The sequence below is a fragment of the Tachyglossus aculeatus genome, chromosome Y2 (assembly GCF_015852505.1).
Source record: "Tachyglossus aculeatus isolate mTacAcu1 chromosome Y2, mTacAcu1.pri, whole genome shotgun sequence".
In the NCBI taxonomy this organism is placed as follows: domain Eukaryota; kingdom Metazoa; phylum Chordata; class Mammalia; order Monotremata; family Tachyglossidae; genus Tachyglossus; species Tachyglossus aculeatus.
The window spans coordinates 651,482-674,689 of record NC_052094.1 but is presented as its reverse complement, the minus strand read 5'-3'; the positions used below and the strand labels follow the sequence as shown (position 1 = coordinate 674,689).

At 47.7% G+C, this 23,208-nt stretch overlaps 1 protein-coding gene across 1 annotated transcript in view; it reads left to right on the top strand.

Moving 5' to 3' along the window:
* GFOD1 (glucose-fructose oxidoreductase domain containing 1) overlaps positions 1–23,208 on the top strand; it is a 100,719-nt gene that overhangs the window by 2,171 nt on the left and 75,340 nt on the right. Inside the window, exon 2 of the mRNA XM_038768111.1 lies at positions 12,046–12,167. Within this exon, the coding sequence (XP_038624039.1) occupies positions 12,128–12,167 (40 nt within the window). The 5' untranslated portion in view covers positions 12,046–12,127. The remainder of the gene's footprint in view (positions 1–12,045; positions 12,168–23,208) is intronic.

The following is a 23,208-nucleotide window of genomic DNA, read 5'->3' as shown; positions in this document are numbered from 1 at the left end:
AGAAAGTTGTAGACACACCGGTTACTAATAATAATAATAGTAATTGTGGTGAGTGTTATAATAATAATAATAAAAATAATAATAATGGTATTTATTAAGCTCTTACTATGTGCAAAGCACTGTTCTAAGCACTGGGGAGGTTACAAGGTGATCAGGTTGTCCCACAGGGGGCTCACAGTCTTAATCCCCATTTTCCAGATGAGGGAACTGAGGCCCAGAGAAGTTAAGTGACTTGCCCAAAGTCACACAGCTGACAAGTGGCGGAGCTGGGATTTGAACCCATGAACTCTGACTCCAAAGCCCGGGCTCTTTGCACTGAGCCATGCTGCTAGTCCAAGAGAGTGTTATGCTCTTACTATGTGCCAAACACTGTACTAAGCGCTGATAAGCAGATTGGAACCCCATCCCTCTCCTTCATGGGGCTCACAGTCTAAGGAGAAGAAAGAATAGGTATTTTATCCCCATTTTCCAGATGAGAAACCTGTGCCCTTTCCACTAGGATTCTCTGTATCGATTTTTCTGAAAACCTTCTACTGTGAGCCCCTCCGCATGTCTCTCAGGAAAGGTATTCCATCTCAAACTCAAAAACCTCTGCTATCTTTTGGGATGTGAATTCAAGGGCTTCTTGGAGGAAAAAAAAAAAGCAGGATGGTCTAGTGGATAGAGCATGGACCTGGAAACTCTGGGGGAATGGGGCAGTGTGGCCTAGTGGATAGAGCATGAGTCTGGGAGACAGAAGAAACTGGGTTCTAATCCCAGCTCTGCCACTTGTCTGCTGTGTGATCTTGGGCAAGTCATTTCACTTCTCTGGCCCTCAGTTACCTCATCTGTCAAAAAAATGGGGATTAAGAGTGTGAATCCAATTTGGGACAGGTCTGTATCCAACCTGATTAACTTGCATGGCCCAGTGGAAAGAGTCCGGGTATGGCAGTCAGAGGTCATGGGTTCAAATCCTGGCCCTGCCGCTTGTCAGCTGTGTGACTTTGGGCAAGTCACTTAATTTATCTGTTTCTCAGTTACCTCATCTGTAAAATGGTGATTAAGATTGTGAGCCCCACATGGGACAACCTGATCACCTTGTATCCTTCCCAACGCTTGGAACAGTGCTTTGCACATAGTAGGCGCTTAACAAACACCAAAATTATTATTATTATTGTATCTACTCCAGCGCTTAGAACAGTGCTTGGCACATAAGTAAGCCCTTAACAAGAACCATAAATGGGGGAAAAGGGGCATACAGCAGGATTCAAAAGAACACAAATAACAAAATCAACAAGCCAAGATTGTTTAACAGAGTAACCAAACATGGATCTCGGAATCCTGGAGCTCTGTTTGGCTCTGGGGACGGACATTTTCTGAGCGAGGATGGTGGTGTGCAAGACTCCTAATGCCCTTTCGTGGGCCACGTGCTTCCCCTCAACCTCCCCCCCACCCCCCACCCTCAGTCTGGCCAGCAGCAAGGAGGCTATTTGTAAACCTGGAACCCAAACAGAAGGACCATTTTGTTGAGTCACATTTTGCACTTGTGATACAATCCCCTTAAAAAATTATTTGATCATTTGCTGGCTGATGGATATGCAAGTCTGACCCCTCTTGCTGGTGGCTGGCCACCGCAGTGCTTTGGTGTACTCAAACCCCATGCTGGGCACGGCTAACAACATTTGTAGTACTTGTTAAGCATTTACTATGTGCCAGGCACTTTACTGAGCACTGGGATAGCTACGAGTATATCAGGTTGGACACAGTCCCTGTCCCACATGGGGCTCACAGTCTCAACCCCCATTTTACAGATGAGGTAACTGAGGCACAGAGAAGTGGAAAGGCTTGCCCAAGATCACACAGCAGAAAAGAGCAGAGTGCTTACTATGTGCCAAGTACTGTACTAAGATCGTCAGGTCCCACACGGGGCTCACAGTGTAAGTTGAAAGAAGAATAGGTGTTGATTCCCCATTTTGCAGATGAGGGAATTGAGCCACAGAGAAGTGAAGTAACTTGCTCACGGTCACGCAGCAGACAAGTAGCAGAGCTGGGGTTAGAACCCAGGTCCTCTGGCTCCCCTTTGGCCTCTCCTGTTCATTTCTTAGAGAAGGGAGAGTTCTAGAGATGTTTTTCAGGCACAGTTTGGTTCTCCAGCCTGCCAGGAGCCTGACTCTGATAATCCTCGGGATCCATTGGCCTGGATTATCATTTTTTTATCTGCTCAGCAACGATGCTCAGCCTTAGGAAAGGCTTTCCCTCTCTCTGTCACTGTCTTTCTTTCTTTCTCTCTCTCTCTCTCTCTCCTCACTCCTTATGTAATAAGCAAACATAAAAACGTCATTCCTTTCTCAGTGACTCAGAACCTAATTTTAGCCCAGTTTACTGAGTTGTAGCCAAGACTTCAGCGTTGCCCTGCTGGTCATTAATTCAATCACATTTATTAAGCGCTTACTGTGTGCAGAGCACTGTACTAAGCGAATGGGAAGTACAACTTGGCAACATATGGTCCAGATCCATTCTACTTGTGTGCCTGCATTGTGCGTTTGAGAGAAAATAGTGGTGTGTGTGATGGGAGAGAGCAGGGAATGTGACAAACTGTGGCTAGGAAAGGGAAATTCTAACCGAAGAACAACTGTGCTTGGAATGATTATCCTTAATTGGAGATCACTCCAATTGTTTTTTTATTACTATTTTTGTGAATCTCATTCACACTCCTCTCCTCCCATCCCCTTGCTCTTTAAGGTTGTTGTTTTCGACAGCGGCGTTATACCAGTCTCCCTCCCCTGGCCAGCCTCCCCGTCTCCTCTCAGTGTAAGAGGAGAAGAATGCCTCACTTTATCATCATCAGTGCAGCTGGTTTGCTCACACTGATTTACATAAGCAGCAGAGTAGGAGGGTGGATTCGTGGCATTTCATGTGTGTGTGTGTGTCTGTCCTTTGGTTTCAGAGGTGGCGCTTCTGATGGAGATTTTATCTATTCTGTCCTTGTACACAGGGGGAGGGGAGGGAATGCAGACAAATGTATGCCAGCCAATCTCAGGTACATTCTGCAACTTCACCCTTTGCTGAGCTCATTACATCTGTTGCCCTCAGGGCCTGGTGCCATTTTCAATTTAGCTTCTCGGTATCGCGTTCTTTCGAAAAGCCTCACCGCCACAGTGATCAGCCCTTTTGAAAGCCTGATGTGGAAAGGACACGATGCTTGGCAGAGGATTTTTCTGAGCGCTGGGCTGATTGGACAGCCGCAGGGGGAAATCAGGAGCTTCCAAATGGGCCCGTCTCTTGATCTTGGGCTTTGTTTGTTTGGCTTAAGGCTTTGGGGAAATTAAGGGGAAAGGACTCTTTCATCTAGATTTGGGATTCCTAAAGCGACCGCCAGAACTACATTGCAGGGGACAAATGTCCAATTGGGAAATCTGGAAACTGAGTCTTCGGTCTCCAGAGAAGAGCAAGAGTGAAATGTGCTCAACAGGTTGAGATTGAAGAGTATAAAATAGTTCCCTCCAGGGGTGGGACTTTTACATTCATTCATTCAGTTGTATTTATTGAGCACTTACTGTGTGCAGAGCACTGTACTAAGTGCTTGGGAAGTACAAGTTGGCAACGTATAGAGACAGTCCCTACCCGACAATGGGCTCATGGTCTAGAAGGGGAGACAGAGAACAAAACATGTAGACGGGTGTCAAAATCGTCAGAACAAATAGAATTGTAGCTATATGCACAGCATGAACAAAATAAATAGAATAGTAAATATGTACAAGTAAAATAGAGTAATAAATCTGTACAGATATATACAAGGAGGTGAAGGAGGTAGGGTGAGGGGCAATGGGGAGGAGGAGAGGAAAAAGGGAGCTCAGTCTGGGAAGGCCTCCTGGAGGAGGTGAGCTCTCAGTAGGGCATGAGGGGCAGGTTTTGGATGACGGTGTAGGTTTTTCCATCTGGGTCCTTTATCTTGCTTTAGATCAATCAATCCATCATTGGTATTTATTGAGCGCATACTTTCTGCAGAGCATTGAACTAAGTGCTTGGGAGAGTAGCGTGTGTCCCCCCCGCCACCCCCCCCGCCCCAAACTGTAAGCTCACTGTAGGCAGGGATTATGTCAGTTTACTGTTATATTGTACTCTCCCAAGTGCTTTGTACAGTGCTTTGCACACAGTAAGCGCTCAATAAATATGATTGACTACAGTTTAGCAGAGTTGATAGACATGTTCCCTGCCCACAGGCAGCTTACGGTGTTTACACAGGGAAACAGAGAAGCAGTGTGACCTAGTGGAAAGAGCACGGGCCTGAGAGTCAGAGGACCTGGGTTCTAATTCTGGCTCTGCCACGTGTCTGCTGTGTGACCTTGGACAGGCCGCTTCACTTCTCTGTGCCTCAGTTACCACATCCGTAAAGTGGATATTAAGACCGTGAGCCGTAGAGGAAGCGGCGTGGCCAAATGAAAGAGAGACAGTGTAGGAGTCGGAGGGCCGGAGTTTGAGGCCGAGCTGAGCCACTAACCTGCCGGGTGACTTCTCTGTACCTCAGTTTCCCCATCTGTAAAATGGGGATAATAATACCTGCCTTCACTCCCTACCTCACAGGGTTGGTGTGAGAGCTGAAATGAACTGATTAATGTGCGAGCACTTTGGCAATAAAAGCACTATAGAAAACCAAGGGATTATTATGTGGGACAGGGACTGTGTCCAACCTACCTTGCATCTACCACAGTGCTTTGTACAGTGCCTGGCACACAGTAAGCACTTAACAAATACCATTGAAAAAAGCAAAAATAAAAATAGGTTATCCCCCTCTAGACTGAAAGCTCATTGTGGCAGGGAAGGTGTCTGTTATATTGTTATATTGTACTCTCCCAAGTGCTTAATACAGTGCTCTGCACAGAGTAAGCACTGAATAAATAGAGAAGCAGCGTGGCTTACTGGAAAGAGCACCTGCTTGGGAGTCAACGGTTGTGGGTTCTAATCCCGGCTCCAGTACTTGTCAGCTGTGTGACTTTGGGCAAGTCACTTCACTTCTCTGGAGAAGCAGCGTAGCACAGAGGATAGAGCAGGGGCCTGGGAGTTAGAAGATCATGGGTTCTAATCCCGGCTCTGCCACTCATCTGCTATGTGGGCTTTGGGCAAGTCACTTCACTTCTCTGGGCCTCAGTGACCTCATCGGTAAAATAGGGATAAAGACTGTGAGCCCCACGTGGGACAACCTGATTACCTTGTATCTACCCCAGCGCTTAGAACAGTGCTTGGCACATAGTAAGTGCTTAACAAATACCAATATTATTATTATTCTTTGTGCCTCAGTTACCTCATCTGTAAATTGGGGATTAGGACAGTGAGCCCCACGTGGGACAACCTGGTAGCCTTGCATCTATCCCAGGGCTTATAGCAGTGCTTGGCACATAGTAAGTGCTTAACAAATACTATTATTTGTTATAGTAATATTAATATAATTATTATATATTATAACTAATAATAATAATAATAATAATAACAATAATAGTGAGGAAGAAGAGTTAGGTAAACTTGACTAGGAGTTAGCCACCAGGAGGCGCCGTGATAGGAAAAATCAGAAAAAAGTGTCATAGTGTGAGCAAGTGGATTTTCCAGAAAACCCAGGGTCAAAGGATACAGAAAGGGCAGGAGACTCAGGAGTTATAGCCAGCACCCTGTGCTCGGCCTCTTAAACTATATTTATTATTGAGAAGTCCCTCGGTCTGCTGTGAAATTCAGCACATTGTCTAACGCAGATGGGATTCGCTTACTCCAGTGGGCTTCATCTCCACAAATCAATGGAAGATGACCGCTGTTTCTGTGAAAAATCACCAGTCGCACTCAAGAGCCCATGCTGTAACAACATTGGAAACAGTACTAGGAAACCACTCCTATTAATTGCATTATGGCTTTTGAGTGAATTTTCTACCACAGATAGCATTGGTCCAGAGGAAACTGGCTTGTACGGAAGGAAGTCTGTCTATCACATATTGTGCTCGCCTCTTTCACTTTCTAGACAAAATCTTGCTTCTGAGGTAAAGTGACCTCCTACCTATTGTCACCTTTATAAACTGGTATTAGAACAAAATCGATGTACCATGTAAATTAATTGATCGTATTTATTGAGAGCTTCCCAAGTGCTTAGTATTGTGCTCTGCACACAGTAAGCGCTCAGTAAATACGATTGAATGAATGAATTGAGAGCTTACTGTGAGCAGAGCACTGCACTTGGGAGAGTACAATATAACAATATAATAGAAACATTCCCTGCCCACAGTGAGTTTATAGTTTAGAGGACTGTAGCTCCAATGGTTGTGTTCTACTTGTGGGAGCTCTGTAAGTTGTGGTATTTATAAAGCACTTGCTATATACAAAATGCTGTGGTAGCTATGAGATAACAGAGCACGGGCTTTGGAGTCAGAGGTCATGGGTTCAAACCCCGGCTCTGTCAATTGTCAGCTGTGTGACTTTGGGCAAGTCACTTAACTTCTCTGCACCTCAGTTACCTCATCTGTAAAATGGGGATTAAGACTGTGAGCCCCCCGTGGGACAACCTGATCATCTTGTAACCTTCTCAGCACTTAGAACAGGGCTTTGCACATAGTCAGTGCTCAATAAATGCCATTATTATTATTATTATTATAACAGATCGACAGACACCTGTCTTGCATGGCCTCACAGGCTAAAACTTAGGAAGGGCAGGTATCTTATCCCCATTTTACAAATGAAGGAACTGAGGCCCAGAGAAGTTTTCCTCTCCTGTGAAGTGGGGATTAACTATCCATTCCCCATGTGCCTCAGACCATCTAGACTCTCTAATATGGGCAAATCAGCTGGCCACCATTGCTCTACCCTGGCTTGTCCTTTTTGCTCCTCCCAAGCCAATGACGAGATCAAAAAATAGAAAAGACAGGCCCCAAACAGGAGGGAGCAGAAGTGCTTGGAGAGCAGATGGGGATTGAAAAGTGAAAGTGGATTGGTAGGTGAAAATTAGGTGGAAGAATGTTGGGGGTGGATTAGATCAATGAATAAATCAATCAATGGTATTTACTGATTATTTATTATGTGCAGAGCACTGTACTAAACATTTGGGAGAGGACAATACAACAGAATTGGCAGGCATGTTCCCTGGCCATATTGACCTTACAGTTTAGAGAGGGAGACAGACATTAATAGAAATAAATAAGTAATTGATAATATATAATTTAAAGCTACATACATAATTGGAGAATGGTTAAGTGGGGATGTTTAATTTTAGAATAGTTTGTCCTCTGTGTTTGCATTTGCCATATTTTGAAACCTTGCTCCAGAAGGCTGATTTGAAACGAGAGTTCCCGATTGATTTGTTTCCCAGAAAAAAAGCATGCCCGCGTTCCAACTCTTTGTTTGAGGACAGAACACTTGCTCTGAGTGGGCCGTTGGTGTAAGTGGGTAGACTTACCCAGAAAGACCTGGTTTGTAAGAGAGGGGCACTTTGAGCTACATTCTGAAACTTCTAGCCAGATAGATTCAAAGCTGTCCATTAACTGTTTGTTTAATTGTAGTACTTGTTAGGTGTTTACTATGTGTCAAACACTGTTCTAAGTGCTGGAGTAGATTCAAAGTCACCATTCTGGATTAAGTCAATGTCCCACGTGGGGCTCTCACGTCTTCATCCCCATTTTGTAGATGAGGTAGCTGAGTCAAAGAGAAGTGACTGGCAAAGGGTCACCCGGAAGACAAGCGGAGAAGCTAGAATTAGTTCCTCTGATTCCCAGGCCCATGCTCTATCCACTAGACCACACTGCTTCTCTTCATTCATTCATTCATTCAATCGTATTTACTGAGCGCTTATTGTGTGCAGAGCACTGTACTAAGCGCTTGGGAAGTACAAGTTGGCAACATATAGAGACAGTCCCTACCCAACAGCGGGCTCACAGTCTAGAAGGGGTGAATTCCCTTGCACTGGTAAGGAAGGATGAAAATAATCTCCCTGTTTACTTGTTTGCTTTTAGTAACTGTAAGATCTCTTTACTGTTAAGGGGTTGTTTACTACTAAAGTTTGCTATGTCTCTGTAAGTATTACTTACATTCTAAGCGCTTAACAAATACCATTTAAAAAATGAGGGGATTCCTTGAGGGCCATGTTGATGTAACCAGACATTCACTTGTCTTTGTCTAGATGGATTCATGCTCACCTGTGAGCTAGTATTCAAGTACTGTGGAATAATTGGGTTTCTTTTTCTTTAATTCATTCAATCATATTTATTGAGTGCTTATTGTGTGCAGAGCATTGTACTAAGTGCTTGGGGGTCCTTTCCCCACCCAGCGCCCCCCACTCCACTGTCCCATCTTAAAGGGAATTGGTTGGTTTGATTCCAGAGAACAGGAAAGGTGGAGACCTGGTTATCAGCCTCCAATCAGGAAACAGAAGCACTTGGTTCCATTATGAAGTCCAAAAGCAAACTTTGTACAAGCCAAACTCCTTATGATTAGCCTGCAGTAAATCATTTTTTGGACAAGCTATTTTTTATATTCATCAAGTAACTTCGTGGCTCACAGGTTTAGGCATTCCTGACTTGGTATCTTTTGCTGGGAAGCAGTCTGAATTCTCTGAGTTGGGGCCCCTTAGCTTCCCCATTCAGAGGAGTTGAACTGGTTTGCATTGAGTTCTGGTCATTTGGTCAAACAAGGGAAGAAATGGAAAGTGACCTCAACAGCTTCAAGGAAACACCTCCTGCAGGGAGGGACGTTTCATTTCCCCTGTAGCAGGAAGGGGGACTTATCAAGGGGCTCCAGCAGGAGAGGGTGGCTGGCCAGCCCAAGCCCCAGGGATTCCTGGGATGAGGAACATTCCATGCCGACTCAAAGGGAAAGAAGGAGAGAGGTAGGAAGAGAGAGGGAGAGAGAGAAAGAATGTGAGAGAGAAGGGGAAAGAGAGATTGGGAGAGAGGAGAGAGAAAGAGAGGGGGAGATAGAAAGAGGGGGAAGAGTGAGGGAGGGGGAGAGAAAAGAGAAGGAGAGAGATGGGGAGGGGGGAGATAGTAGAAGAGAGAGAATGTGAGAGAGAAGGGGAAAGAGGAAGAGAGATTGAGAGAGAAAGAGAGGGGGAGATAAGAAAGGGGGAAGAGCTAGGGAGGGAAGGGAGGAGGAGAGAAAAGAGGAGAAGAGAGATGGGGAGGGGGGAGACAGTGGAAGAGAGAGAAAGAGAAAGGGGAGAGAGGAAGAGAGAGGAAAGGGGGGAGAGAGAGAGAGGAAGAGGAGGGAGGAGATGTGGGGGAGAACTCACACATGTACATGGTAGCTAAATCACAGACACTGCACCCTTGTTTCCAGAGGCCCAACCTAATGCTCACAAGCTCCAAACACCAGCGACAACGAATCAGGCTCTTCCCATTTCCCGAATGGTCCAAAATATACAGAGAATTGTCTCATCTCTCCATTTCCCTTAGATTTTTCCAATAAAACTTTTATTCCATTGTTTTTTATGACACCAGAATCCATACTAACCTTGGCTTGCCGTTGATTATGGATTTTAACGTTATTTCTCTCACTTTTTCCCAGACCTGAGCATGATTTCTGCCAGCTGTGTAGCCCAAAGCATAGTTTAAATTAGTACCTTCTTCTGACTCATTAAGAAATCTCTTATCAGCTCTCTTTAGCCACTCTGTTGGCATAACAGAACAATGTGAAGCTAGACTGGTCTTTAGGGAGCATAAAACAATATTGCTCATGTCACTTGAAAATGTTTCCTTAATCTTTGTTTCCCCCCAATGCCTCTGTGCCCCCTTTATAACCTTCAGTCACTTCCCAAGTTCTAGCCTGAGAGCACATCAGTATTTTCAGTATTAATATCAGCACTTAGAACCATGCTCAGCACTTAGAACGGTGCTTGGCACACAGCACTTAACAAATACCATCATTATCTTTGGAAGAGCATCATGTTTAGGCCTACTTGGGGCAGGTGAATCAGTCCACATGGATACATGGATGACTCCTTTTTTTTTTGTCAAGATTCGTTAGGAGACTCAATACATAATTCACCTTCTCACAGTTGGCTTCCTTAAGATATTCTCTGCTGTCTCCTAGGACGAAGCAGTTACAGATAGGAATGTATTGCTAAGATCGCAAGTCCTGAAGAGGAGGGTCATCTTTAGGGCTCCAGTAATATCCCAGGAAGTCAGGTCTGGCAAACTGTCTGATCCAAGAGGTGACCTCCAGCAAGTCAGTCAACCATTCAGTGCTCCAGTTCCCAAATCTGGGGAAGGAATTGATAGCTCAGGCCTGCCTTTGGAGAACTGTGATGAAGAAAATCTAGCCCAAATCCTTGGATCCCAAAATCCTTCAGCTGGCTGGACTTACCTTAAATTACCCTAAACAGATGGGAATCTAAATGTAAATATTTGGTAATCAGGCTTGTTGTCTTTCTCAGGGAGAGCATGCTTGTAGAAGCATAAACTAGAGATGGGAACTTATAAAGACTTCCCAGTTCTTTATTATTGTTATTACTAATAATATTATTAGTAATATATTGTTATTACTACTATATGCTACTACTAAGTATACTACTAACACTAATACTAATAGTATTAGATGACAGCCCAAAGTCACAGAGCAAACAAGTGAAGGAGCCAATATTAGAACCTCACCTGCGCTCTTTCCCGTAGGCCACAGCCAGTGGCCTAATATTAATACTCATACTACTAAAGTATACTATGAATAGTTATACTTCTATTTATAATAATACTTGCTAAGTGCCTACTTACTATGTGCCAAGCACTGTACTAAACGCTGGGTAGATAGAAGAAAATCAGGTTGGACATAGTCCCTGTCCCACATGGGGACCACGGTCTAAGTAGGAGAGAGTAGAATTTAATCCCCATTTGCAGGTGAGGAAACTGAGGCACAGGGAAGGGAAGTGACTTGCCCATGGTCACCCACCAGGCATGGGGCAGAGCCAGGATTCCTGAGAAGCAGTGTGGCCTAATGGAAAGAGAACAAGCCTGGGAGTCAGAGGACCTGAATTCTAATCCGCGCTCCACCACTTGTCTGCTCTGTGACCTCAGGCAAGTCACTTCACTTCCCTGTGTCTCGGTTATTGAGGGCTCAATAAATCAAACAATCAGTGGTATTTGTTGAGACCTTACTGGGTGTAAAGCAGTCTACTGGATGCTTGGGAGAGAGTACCATAAATTAAATACCACCTTTATTATTCTTTTCAAAGATGAAAGCAGCTGGGAGACAAAGTTCTTTTCCCCAGAGGAAAGAACATAGAGTCTCTTTAGAACCACTGGGATATCCCAGTGGAATCCCAATGGGCTGTCTATCAATCAGTGGTATTTATTGAGAGCTTGGAGAGCTTGGGAGGATGCAGTGCAACAGAGTTGGTAGACAGGAGTTCCCTGCCCTCAACGAGCTCACAGTTTAGAGAGGCAGACATTAATATAAATCATTTTGAGATACATATGGAAGTGCTGTGGCGATATTCCATACCTCAAAAATAAGAGTCTGGATTCCCCAGGTTCCCAAGAGTGGTTCCAAGACAGTGTTGGCAGGTCTGGCCCAGCCCTGAAGTCTCCAAAGCTAGCTCAATTATTCCCTTGCATGACCTTCTTGGGACTGGCTTTACAAGCCGGTGTTTTCAGTGCCGTGATTTATAGTTCCAAACTGTGTGATCTGGACTACCTGGTAAGAAAATAAGGGCTTTCAGGAACCCACCTAGGTATTAGAGCCAATGACATCCCTGAAGGCTCTACTTTATTCACAGGCCCTTGTAAATGGAGCCTTACCCAGAGAATCAGCCGATCATATTTACTGAGTGCTTACTGTGTGCAGAGCGCTGTACTAAGCACTTGGGAGTGTACAACCTGATCACCTTGGATTCCCTCCAGTGCTTAGAACAGTGCTTCACACATAAGTGCTTAACAAATGCCATTATTATTATTATCAATACAATATAACAATAGACAAATTCCCCACTCATAGTGAGTTACAGACAAATCCCCTGCCCACAGTGTGCTCACAGTCTAGAGGGGTAAAACTGTTTCCAGGCTATTAAAGTCAGTGGCCTTTTCTGATGACTCTCTACTTTATTCACAGAACTGTATGATATACCCTTGTAACTGGAGCCTTACCCAGAGAAGGGATAAAACTGTTTCCAGTCTCAGTGGCAGTGGAGACCATGAAGTCAAACGTTTGGTTCCCACCAAGTCTGAGAAGTAGTAAGTAATAAATGGGCATAGTTTGTTCTTTCCATGCATAGTTAACTCTCTACTCTTAACCTATTCATTTTCTGTTGTTTGGTTCATCTCATTCCCCCCTGCCCCCCCGCCCCGACTCCTATTCCAGTTGAGAAATAGTATTTCATTGAGCAGCACAGTCATGATTTGGGTACAAAACAGTTTTTCCCATGGACTTAATTTACACAGCACCACATTAAATTGGTTTGAAGGGCTACTCTGACTTGTCATTATGCACATCGCTCCAAATTATTAGCTGGCCAAGGCAACAAAAAGCAATGTATTAAACTGGAGAAATGATGTTTAAGGATGCCAACCATCTGCAGACTTTTCAGGCACCAAACTGAAAATGTATCACCTTTCTTCTGAGGTGATCAAGAGCCTTCCAATTTTCTTTAAAGTTGTTGGTACAGCTGTCTTTGGAATCAATCGATCAGTGGTATTTACTGAGTACTTATTTTATGCAAATTTCTAGACTAAGAGCTTGGGAGAGTTCAATACAGTTGGTGGACATAATCCCCGCCCTCAAGTAGCTTATGGTTTAGTGGGGGAGACAGTCATTAAAGTAAAATTACAGGGAGGTGCTGAAGATTCAGGCAGAGAGTGAAGTATGAACTGGAGTGGGGAGAGACAGGAGGCTGGGAGGGCAGCAAGCAGGCTGCTACAGTAATCAAAACGGGATAGGATAAGTGCTTGGATTAATGTGGTAGCGGTTTGGATGGAGGGGAAAGGGCAGATTTTAGCAGTGTTGTGTGGTTGAACCGACAGGGTTAAGTGATAGATTGAATGTATGGGTTGAATGAGAGGTCAAGCATAACACCGAGGTTACAGGAATGTGAGACGGGAAGGATGGTGGGGTGGGCTATCTACAGCGATGGGAAAGTGAGGGGACAGGCAGGGTTTGGGTGGGAACGTAAGGAGTTCTGTTTTGGATATAGTAAGTTCATGGTGGTGACAGGGCATCCAAGTAGATTCGTTTTGAAGGCAGGAGGAAATGTGAGACTGTAGAGAGGAAGCGAGATTAGGGCTGGAGATGTAGATGCACAGAAGGGGTAGGTGAAACCATGGGAGCCAATGAGTTTTCCAAGGGAGTGGGTGTAGATGGAGTATTAGAAGGGGACCCAGAGCTGAATCTTGAAGGACACCCACATTTAGGAGGTGGGAGGCAGAGGAGAAGCCCACGAAAGCGATTGAGAAGGAGCGACCAGAGAGATAGGAGAACTAGGAGAGGAAAGTATTGGTAAAGCCAAAGTTGGATAATGTTTCCAGGAGAAGGAAGTGGTCGACCATGTTGAAGGCAGATGAGAGGTCAAGGAGGATTAGGATGTAGTAGAGGCCATTGGATTTTGGCAAAAAGGAGACCATTTGTGATATTTGAGAGGACGGATTCTCTGGAATGAAGGGGATGGAAGCCAGATTGGAGGGGTTCGAGGAGAGAATTGGAGGAGAGGAACTTGAAGCAGTGGGTGTAGGCAACTCCCTCAGAGAGTTTGGAGAGGAAGGGTAGGAGGGAGATTGGGTGATAACTTGAGGGAGCCTCAGGGTCAAAGGGAGGATTTTTTTCAAATAGGGGAGACATGAGCCTGTTTGAAAGCCGTGGGAAAGAAGCCACTGGAGAGCAAGCAGTTGAAAATGGCAGTCAGGGAGGGAAGGAGGGCCAGAGCAAGTGTTTTGACAAGGTGCAAAGAGAACGGGTTAGATATGTACGTGGATATCTATATATATCTACATCTATCTATCATCTATATCTATCTATCTATCTATCTATCTATCTATCTATCTATCTATCTATCTATCTATCTATCTATCTATCTATCTATCTATCTATCTATCTATCTATCTATCTATCTATCTATCTATCTATCTATCTATCTATCTATATCTATCTATCTATCTATCTATCTATCATCTATCTATCTATCTATCATCTATCTATCATCTATCTATCTATCTATCTATCTATCTATCTATCTATCTATCTAAACATATGTAGAGGGATATAATTTATATATATGGCACTGTCCTCTCATGGTTCTCCTCTTATCTCTGTGGCCACTCGTTCTCAGTCTCCTTCGTGGGCTCCTCTGCCTCCTATCCCTTAACTGTCGGGTTCTCTGAAGATTCAGTTTTGTTGCTTTGTTTTGTTTGTCTTCCCCTACTAGACTGTGAGCCCGTTGTTGGGTAGGGACCGTCTCTAGATGTTGCCGACTTGTACTTCCCAAGCGCTTCGTACAGTGCTCCGCACACAGTAAGCACTCAATAAATACGATTGAATGAATGTGCTTGTGGGGCTGAGGGTGGGGTGAATATCAAGTTCTCAAAGGGTACAGATCCAAGTGCAGAGGTGATTCAGAAGAGAGAGAGAGAGAGAGAGAGAGGGAGGAGTAGGGAAAATGAGGGCTTAGTTGGGAGAAGGCCTTTTGGAGGAGATGTGTTTTGGGCAAGGCTGAAGCCCTCCGGATGTGACAGGGAGACTTGTTTGGTTCAGACTGTGCTGGGGGCTGGGCGGTCGGCCCCCTCCATTCCCCTACCCCCACACCCCCCTCCCAACTCTCATGTGTTGGTCAGGAAATTACAGGCCTAATGCTTTCCAGGGTTTTGAAGGCTGCCCAGGACTACCCTCGGGGGAGAGTTAATGGTTCAGCCTTCCTTTGGAGTGGCCAGATAAGATCCATCTGGGGGAGAAAGGAATGGAGTCAGAACAGCGATGGCCAATCAATTAGATGCTAATGGCAGAACTGGGGCCCAGGTTCTAAAGCTGGAGCAAGGCACACTCATAATGATAATAATAATAATAATGGTATTTATTAAGTGCTTACTATGTGCAAAACACTGTTCTAAGCTCTGGGGAGGCTACAAGGTGATCAGGTTGTCCCACAGGGAGCTCACAGTCTTAATCCTCATTTTACAGATGAAGTAACTGAGGCACAGAGAAGTTAAGTGACTTGCCCAAAGTCACACAGCTGACAATTGGTGGAGCCGGAATTTGAACCCATTGATGGCGGCGGTTGTTTCGGATGGCCACCAAGTCGTCGGGAGACTAAAGAATTAGTCAGACAGCCTGTGACTGCCGAAAGTTTTAATAAAGTTTTATTGGTAAGGCCGAAGACCGAATAGGGGGCAGTGCACCCGGCGGGCTCATTTCCTTAAGGGAAAAGGCCGCGAGTGCCCAATACAATGGGCTTATGTACTGCTATTGCTGATCACAGTGATTGGTAGATTTGAAAACAGTGGGGACTGGATTGGTGCAGATTTGGTACAGAGCTGGGCGGAGTCTATCTCCTTATTTGGTTTGGTTCCTGGACCCAGCCAGTGGGCTGCAGGGTCTAAGGCCCCTACCAGATATGGCAACAGAACCGCATACATTCAAACAATATCTGCAACCTTTACATGGTAGATGAGGGGCCCCCATCATTCCCCCCTCAAAGACATACTACCCTTATTCCTAAGGGGTTCCTGAGGGTCGATGGCCCGTCTTCTGAAACGGCTTCATGCTGAAAGTGGGCAGTGAACTCATGACTAGATGCGTTTGGGGTCGTGTGAGTGTACCGCAAACCAGCTGTGAGCTCGACGGCAAGATGGCAGTGGTGTCACGGTCGGGGTGATTTCTCATAGAGCCTGTAAGATGAGGGCAGCGTCCCCCTCAGTTTCCTCAGTTGACTTCTGTCCTGTGGGTTGGTGCTCTTCCCTGCGGAGCTGGAGGCGGAGGTCGCTAATTTGGTCACAGGTGTATTGTGAAGGAGTGCCCTTCTGGGGAGAATCAGAAAAATCTGGGACAGGAGGTGTATAGGGTTTAATGCGTGAGTTATGAGTCCATGAGGACTGGCCCTCCAGTTTCACAGCAGTGGGGGCAGCAAGCGTCACCCGGAAAGGACCTGTCCATTTTGGCTCTAAATCTGCCTTCCCCACCGTCTGCCAAGTTTTCAAGAGAACAAGTGAGCCTGTTGTTATGGTGGTGCCCACTGGAGCCCCGTCTACATCGGGGGCTGGCAAATGAGAATCCGCACACCTGCGCAGGGCTGCATGTACCGCTCCCAGCTGGGAAGCAAAGTGCCCCAAAGTCTGTGCCTCTGGGTCCACCACAAGATCAGCAGTGAGAAAGGAGCGACCGTACAGCAGCTCAAAGGGGCTGAGGCCCAGGCCTTTGTGGGGCACCACATGGAGTCAGAGGAGACCCGTAGGCAAACGCTGAACCCAGGATTGTCGGGTCTCGAGGCAGAGCTCAGTCAGAACATATTCTAAAGTGTGATCAGCCTTCTTCACCTTCCCTGAGGACTGTGGTTGCCAGGCAGTGTGCAGGTAGTAGGTAATCCCTAGGGCGCGGGCAATGGACTTGGTCACTTGAGAGGTGAAGGCAGGTCCGTTATCGCTTTGGAGAGAGCGGGGGAGTCCAAAGCGAGGGATTATTTCCCTAAGGAGCCACTTGCCCACTTCTATCGGGTGCTCAGTGCGGCATGGGAAGGCCTTGATCCATCCCGTGAAGGTATCAATCAGGACTACCAGATACCGGTATCCATTTGCCCGTCCTCTCCAGGCAGCTGGCCGTGCCGTTGTACTGGTGTCAGTAAGGGAGGCTTCCTCACAGCCCCCTCAGGGTTAGCTCTGGCACAGATTGGGCAAGCGCGACAAACCCTCTTAATGGTTTCCCGCATACCTCGTCCCACAAAAATGGGTTCTAAGAGGGTATGTAAGGCATCCCGACCCAGGTGGGTAGCCTGATGCATTCCATTCAACAACTTCCAAGCGGAGGCTTGGGGAATGAGGAGCTTGCTCTCTGGGGTTTCTAGCCATCCATTCATCCGGAGGATGCAGCCTTCCTCGTCCGCTTTGCCCAACTCCAACTCGGAATATACCGGGGCACCTGCAAGCTCTGAGAGGGTTGGTACAAGAGCCAATGCACTGGCTGCCTCGGTCCTGGTGCGGGCTGCCTGTCGAGCAGCTGTGTCCGCAAAATGATTTCCCTTGATTATTTCTGTATTCCCCATTTGGTGTCCCCGACAGTGAATTACAGCCACCTCCCGGGGTTCCCAAACAGCTGCGAGTAGCTGGAGGATTTCCTCTGCATGTTTGATAGGGGTGCCTCGGGCAGTGAGGAGACCTCGCTCTTTCCAAATAGTCCCATGAGCATGTATGATATGGAAGCCATATTTAGAGTCAGTAAATATATTAAGACGCATCCCCTTTCCCAATTCCATAGCTCGAGATAGGGCTACTAGTTCTGCTTTCTGTGCAGAGGTCCCTGGAGAGAGGGGCTGTGCCTCGATGACCTCATGGAGGCTCACTACCGCATACCCTGCATATCGGACTCCCTGGTCCATGTAACTGGACCCATCCGTGAACCAGTTAGTCTCTGCGTTTTCAAGGGGTAAGTCCCTAAGGTCTGGTCTGCTAGAGTAACTCTCATCAATTTCGTTTAGACAGTCGTGAACTGGGGCTGGCCAGTCCCCTTCCCCATCTTCTGGAAGAGGGAGAAGGGCTGCTGGGTTCAAGGAGTTACAGGTCTTTAAGATAACCTCAGGGGTGTCAAGAAGGAGGGCTTGATATTGCAGCAAGCGGCCTCCCGTGAGCCAACGCTCACCCTTATTTCCTAGCACTGCTAGGACCCGATTGGGATATATATAGATGGTAAGGGGTTGGCCCAAAGTCAGCTTTCTGCTCTCCTGTACCGCCACGGCGGTGGCCGCAACTGCACGGAGACATGCTGGCCAACCAGAGGCGACACTATCCAACCGCTTGGAAAAATACGCTACCACCCGAAAGTCTGGTCCCAAAGATTGACCCAGAACCGCGCCACAGTGATGTCGCCGCTCATCTACATATAAGGCAAAGGGTTTGGCTAGGTCAGGCAAAGGCTAAGGCTGGGCCTGGGGAAAGTTTCCGTTTGACAGTTCGAAATGCGTCCATCTGTTTGCCACCCCACTCCAGCGGCTCGTCCTCTGGTCCAGCAACGGCATCATACAGAGGCTTGGCCAGGATCCCGTAGTTTGGAATTCAGATGCGGCAGAAACCGGTCATTCCTAAATAGGCACGTAACTGGCGCTTGCTCTGGGGGGCTGGGATTTGCAGGATAGCGTCTTTTCTCTCTGGGCTTAGGTTCTTCCCTAAAGAGCTTAATACATGACCCAGATATCGAACCTCTTGTTTGTAGGCCTGTAATTTCGAAGGGGAGACTCGGTACCCACAACAGGCCAGGTGGTTAAGTGTCCGGACAATGTCCTCCTTCGCGCCCTTCTCAGTCGGGCTGCAAATGAGGAGATCATCCACGTATTGAATGAGGGTGCTCTCACGTAATTCAAAGTCACGGAGATCTCGGCCCAGGCGTTGCCCAAAAAGGTGAGGGCTATCCCGGAATCCTTGTGGCAGGACTGTCCAGGTGTACTGACGTCCCAACTTTTCCCTTGGTCCGGTCCACTCAAAAGCGAAAATATACTGGGACCCTTTACTCAAGGGGATACAAAAGAAGGCATCCTTCAAATCTATTACCGAGAACCAGTTAGTGTCCCCCGGTACCTGTGCAAGGAGAGTGTATGGGTTCGTGACTGTTGGGTGTATAGGGAATGTAGCTGCATTCACCCTCCGCAGGTCCTGGACAAAGTGATAGGTCCCATCTGGTTTCTTTACCGGGAGGACAGGGGTGTTGCAAGGGGAATGGCATGACACAAGTAACCCGTGTTCAAGAAATCGCTCGATAATTGGTTGGATCCCTGCCTGTGCCTCTGTCGGCAGTGCATACTGGCGTTGATGTGGAAAATCGGAGGGATCCTTTAGGCGCACCTCGACTGGGATTGCATTAATGGTTCGGCCTGGGAGACCTTTATCCCAAATGAGGGGGTCAACTTTTTCCACAAGGTACTCAGGTAAGTCCACGCTATTGGCTGTGGCAATGAAGATGCCAACTGGATGGACCAATGTAAAGAACGATCCCAACTTGATCATGATATCCCTCCCCAGTAAGGGTGCGGGGGTGGAGGGAATAATAAGGAATCTATGTTCAAACAATTCATGCTGATATAAACATAGTTAGGGGGGCAGTTTGGAGACAAGATTTTGAGATGCCGTCGATCCCCACCACCCTTACTCCAGATGGAGGCGTAGGACCGAGAAAGCTGGGAAGGACAGAATAGGTGGTCCCCGTATCAATAAGAAAATTTATAATCTTACCGGACACTTCTATGCTCACCCAGGGTTTGGCCATGGAGATGGTTCCTGTGGGGGCCTAGGCATTCCCTGGGCCCCGTCAGTCCCGACTCTTAGACATGCCAACAACCGAGAACTGGCCAGCCTCCGGGTCAGTGTTTGCCTCCAGTAGTGAGCAGTCCCGCTTCCAGTGCCTGCGTCTCCGGCAGCGGGGGCACGGTCCAGGTGGCTGGCGGCTGTGACCAGGCCTCCGTGCCTGGGGGCACTCCCGAGCCCAATGGCCAGACCGGTGGCACACAAAACAGGGCTTCCCGGACCCTGGGCCGCGGACAAGCATTGTGGCCACATCGGGCGACCTTCCAGGGTGAGACTGACCCTTCATCAGGGCTGCCACAAGTAGCTGGGCCTGCTCTCTGCCCTTCACTTTGGCCCTGCGGTCCCTCTCATCCCGGGCTGCCTGGTCACGGTTGTTAAAAACTCTAAAAGCAGCCTCTATCAACTGATTTGTGGGGGTTTGTGGCCCCAACTGCTCCTTCTGTAATTTTCGGCGGATATCTTCAGCTGATTGATTAATAAAATGCATATTCAAAATGACACTTCCCTCTACCGAGTCAGGATCAAGCTGGGTGTACATTCGAATCACCTCCGCCAGTCTGAGTCTAAACATAGCGGGGTTCTTGGTAGAGTCCTGGGTCACAGTTCGGACCTGATCATAGTTAACTTGCTTCCTAATTCTTTTCTCCATGCCCGCCAGTAGGCATGTAATCATATGATCCCGGAGCTGTCTATCAGTACTGTCTCCCTGATAATTCCAATCTGGTTTGGACCGAGGGACAGCTATCGCTCCCAGTGGGTGCCTCCCATGGCTGTTCACGGCAGCTTCATCCCCCGCCCTTTCAGCATAATCCCAAACTACTCTCTTTTCCTCTAAGGTCAGGCAGGAGGAAAGCAACAGATTAAGATCTTCCCATGACAGGTCGTACTGCAAAATCAGGCTCCAGAATTTGTCCCAAAAGCGCGCGGGGTCCGCAGAATATTGTCCCAATTTCCGTTTTGCCATTTCCAATTTGCTCAAAGAGAAGGGAGCCTGTACCCGCACTATCTTTCCCCTCTCCCCTGCAACCTCCCTCAAGGGGAGTATCCTTTCCTCTCCTTCCAGAGGGGCCTAGCGTGTGCCTCCCCGGGCGCTGGAAGGGTTTAGGGCCCAGGAGGAGGTGGACTGGTATGGAGGAGGACATAACAAAGGGTTGGGCCCTGTAGTGGTGGTGTTTCCCATTCCCTCAGGGGACAGAGCGGGGGGCGGGGGGGGGGGGGGGGGGGGGGGCGAATGTACCTGAGATTCCCGGGGGCTGCAGAGGAGAGGATCATCCAGTATATCTGAGGAATCAGACCTTAGGGTTGGACCCCCTGGAGGGGCCCAGGAAAAACACATGCGGCAGTTCTTTCCTTCAGGGCTTTGGGACAACGCCATAAAAGCTTGGACATAAGGGATTTCTGACCATTTCTCTAACCGCCTGCAATATAAAAGTCCAGATGGAAAATAGTATTATTACTTACGGACCCATATTCGGGCCAGACCTCCTGATCCTCTAATTTATACTGGGGCCATTTTGTGGTGCACAAGAAAATCAGTTGCTGGCATTTTAAATCGGCCAAACCAAATTTGTCCTTATTCTTGGTGTTCAGCAGGCAACCCAATGGGGAGTCGCCTGGAATTGAGGAACCTTGTCCCATAACGGGTGAAAAACGTTCCTCCTTTGGGGTTCTGGGAAAAATTTGTCCCATAATGGGTGGAAAACGTTCCCTTTTTGAGGTTCTGTGTCTGTTTCGGGTTAAGACTGACCCAGTCGGCTTTTTGTCCCCCCTAGTGGGCCTGGGGACTAGAGGGTGCCTCTGCGAGAGCAGACAAGAGCAATTCCAGTTCTGTGTCTGTCTCGGGCTATGTCCGAGCGCCGTGTGGCAACCCACTGGCGCTGGAATACCCGGATCGTCTCCTGATGAGAAGTCCTTTTCCCAGACCGACCCGGTCGGCCTTCCTTCCCCCATAGTGTACCGGGGAACTAGAGGGTGCCTCCGCGAGTGCAGACAAGAACAATTACGGCTCTGTGCCTGTCTCGGGTTATGCCCGAGCGCCGCGTGGCATCCCACTTGCCCAAGCTGTGGTCTCTCCAACTCAAGGAGTCCCCTGATGAACGGTCCCTTCCCCAGACCGCCTCCTGATGAGTGGTCCTTTCCCCGGACCGCCTCCAGATGAGAGGTCCTTTTCCCGGACCACCTCCTGACGAGAGGTCCTTTTCCCGGACCGCCTCCTGACGAGCAGTCCTTTCCCCGGACCGCCTCCTGACAAGCGGTCCTTTCCCCGGACAGCCTCCTGATGAGAGGTCCTTTTCCCGGACCGCCTCCTGATGAGAGGTCCTTTTCCCGGACCGCCTCCTGACGAGAAGTCCTTTTCCCGGACCGACCCGGTCGGTCCTTCCTTCCCCCCTAGTGTACCTGGGAACTAGAGGGTGCCGCCGCGAGAACAGACAAGAACAATTGAAAAAAAAGAACTCACCACTCCGATGGCTTCCTGCTGTGCTGTGGTCAGCCAGGACGGCGGCAGTCACATCTACTGGATCTCCCCATATGGGCCACCAAAATGATGGCGGCGGTTGTTCCGGATGGCCACCAAGTCGCCGGGAGACTAAAGAATTGGTCAGAGAGCATGTGACTGCCGAAAGTTTTAATAAAGTTTTATTGGTAAGGCTGAAGACCGAATAGGGGGTAACGCACCCGGCGGGCTCATTTCCTTAAGGGAAAAGGCCCCGAGTGCCTGATACAATGGACTTATATACTGCTATTGCTGATCACAGTGATTGGTAGATTTGAAAACAGTGGGGACTGGATTGGTGCAGATTTGGTACAGAGCTGGGCAGAGTCTATCTCCTTATTTGGTTTGGTTCCTGGACCCAGCCAGTGGGCTGCAGGGTCTAAGGCCCGTACCAGATATGGCAACAGAGCCGCGTACATTCAAACAATATCTGCATCCTTTCCATGGTACATGAGGGGCCCCCGTCATTGGGAGATGGCGAGTGACAAAATAGCCACTTTGGTGTATTTGCAACATGTCAGCTAGTGGAAACCTGGTGTCCAAATGTTGGGCTGGTTTCTGACAGATGGGGTGAGGGGCCCCCGTCACCATGACCTCTGACTCCAGAGCCCGTGCTCTTTCCACCGAACCACGCTGCTTCTCAACTCATCTCTTGTTTTCCCCTGAATTTAAGTGTTACCTAGCCCAGCCCAGGAAGGACCAGAAAGGGGAACCATCCCCTCCTATTTCCTTCCTTTTTACCCCCTGCTGGGCAGTGAGGGCCTCCCAATGGGAGGTGCAGGTGGTTGAAAGTAATTCAGTACAATGATGTTTTCCAGAAATTGAGAGAAAGTTAAATTGGGACTGGAGGCAGGCGCTGGGGAATAGAAATGAGGGCAGATAGGCTAGGCAAAAAAATAAGGAGATGATGAAAGTAGACCTTAAAGGAGAAAATACAGGTAGTGGGGAGGAAGTCAAGAGGATGGATAGAGTGAATAGAGAGGAGTAAAAGGACACTGAAGGGACGTGTATAATTAGAGGACGAGACAGGCAGACCTCCAGAGGTAGGGAGCATGGGTGCCGAGAGAAGCATGGGGGAGGAGAGGAAGGGAAAGGTAATGCATCTAGCAGGATGAAGCAGCGTGGCTCTGTGGAAAGAGCCCGGGCTTGGGAGTCAGAGGTCATGGGTTCCAATTCTGGTTCAGCCACTCGTTAGCCGTGTGACTTTGGGCAAGTCATTTAACTTCCCTGAGCCTCAGTTACCTCATCTGTAAAATGGGGATGAAGACTGTGAGCCCCACGTGGGACAACCTGATC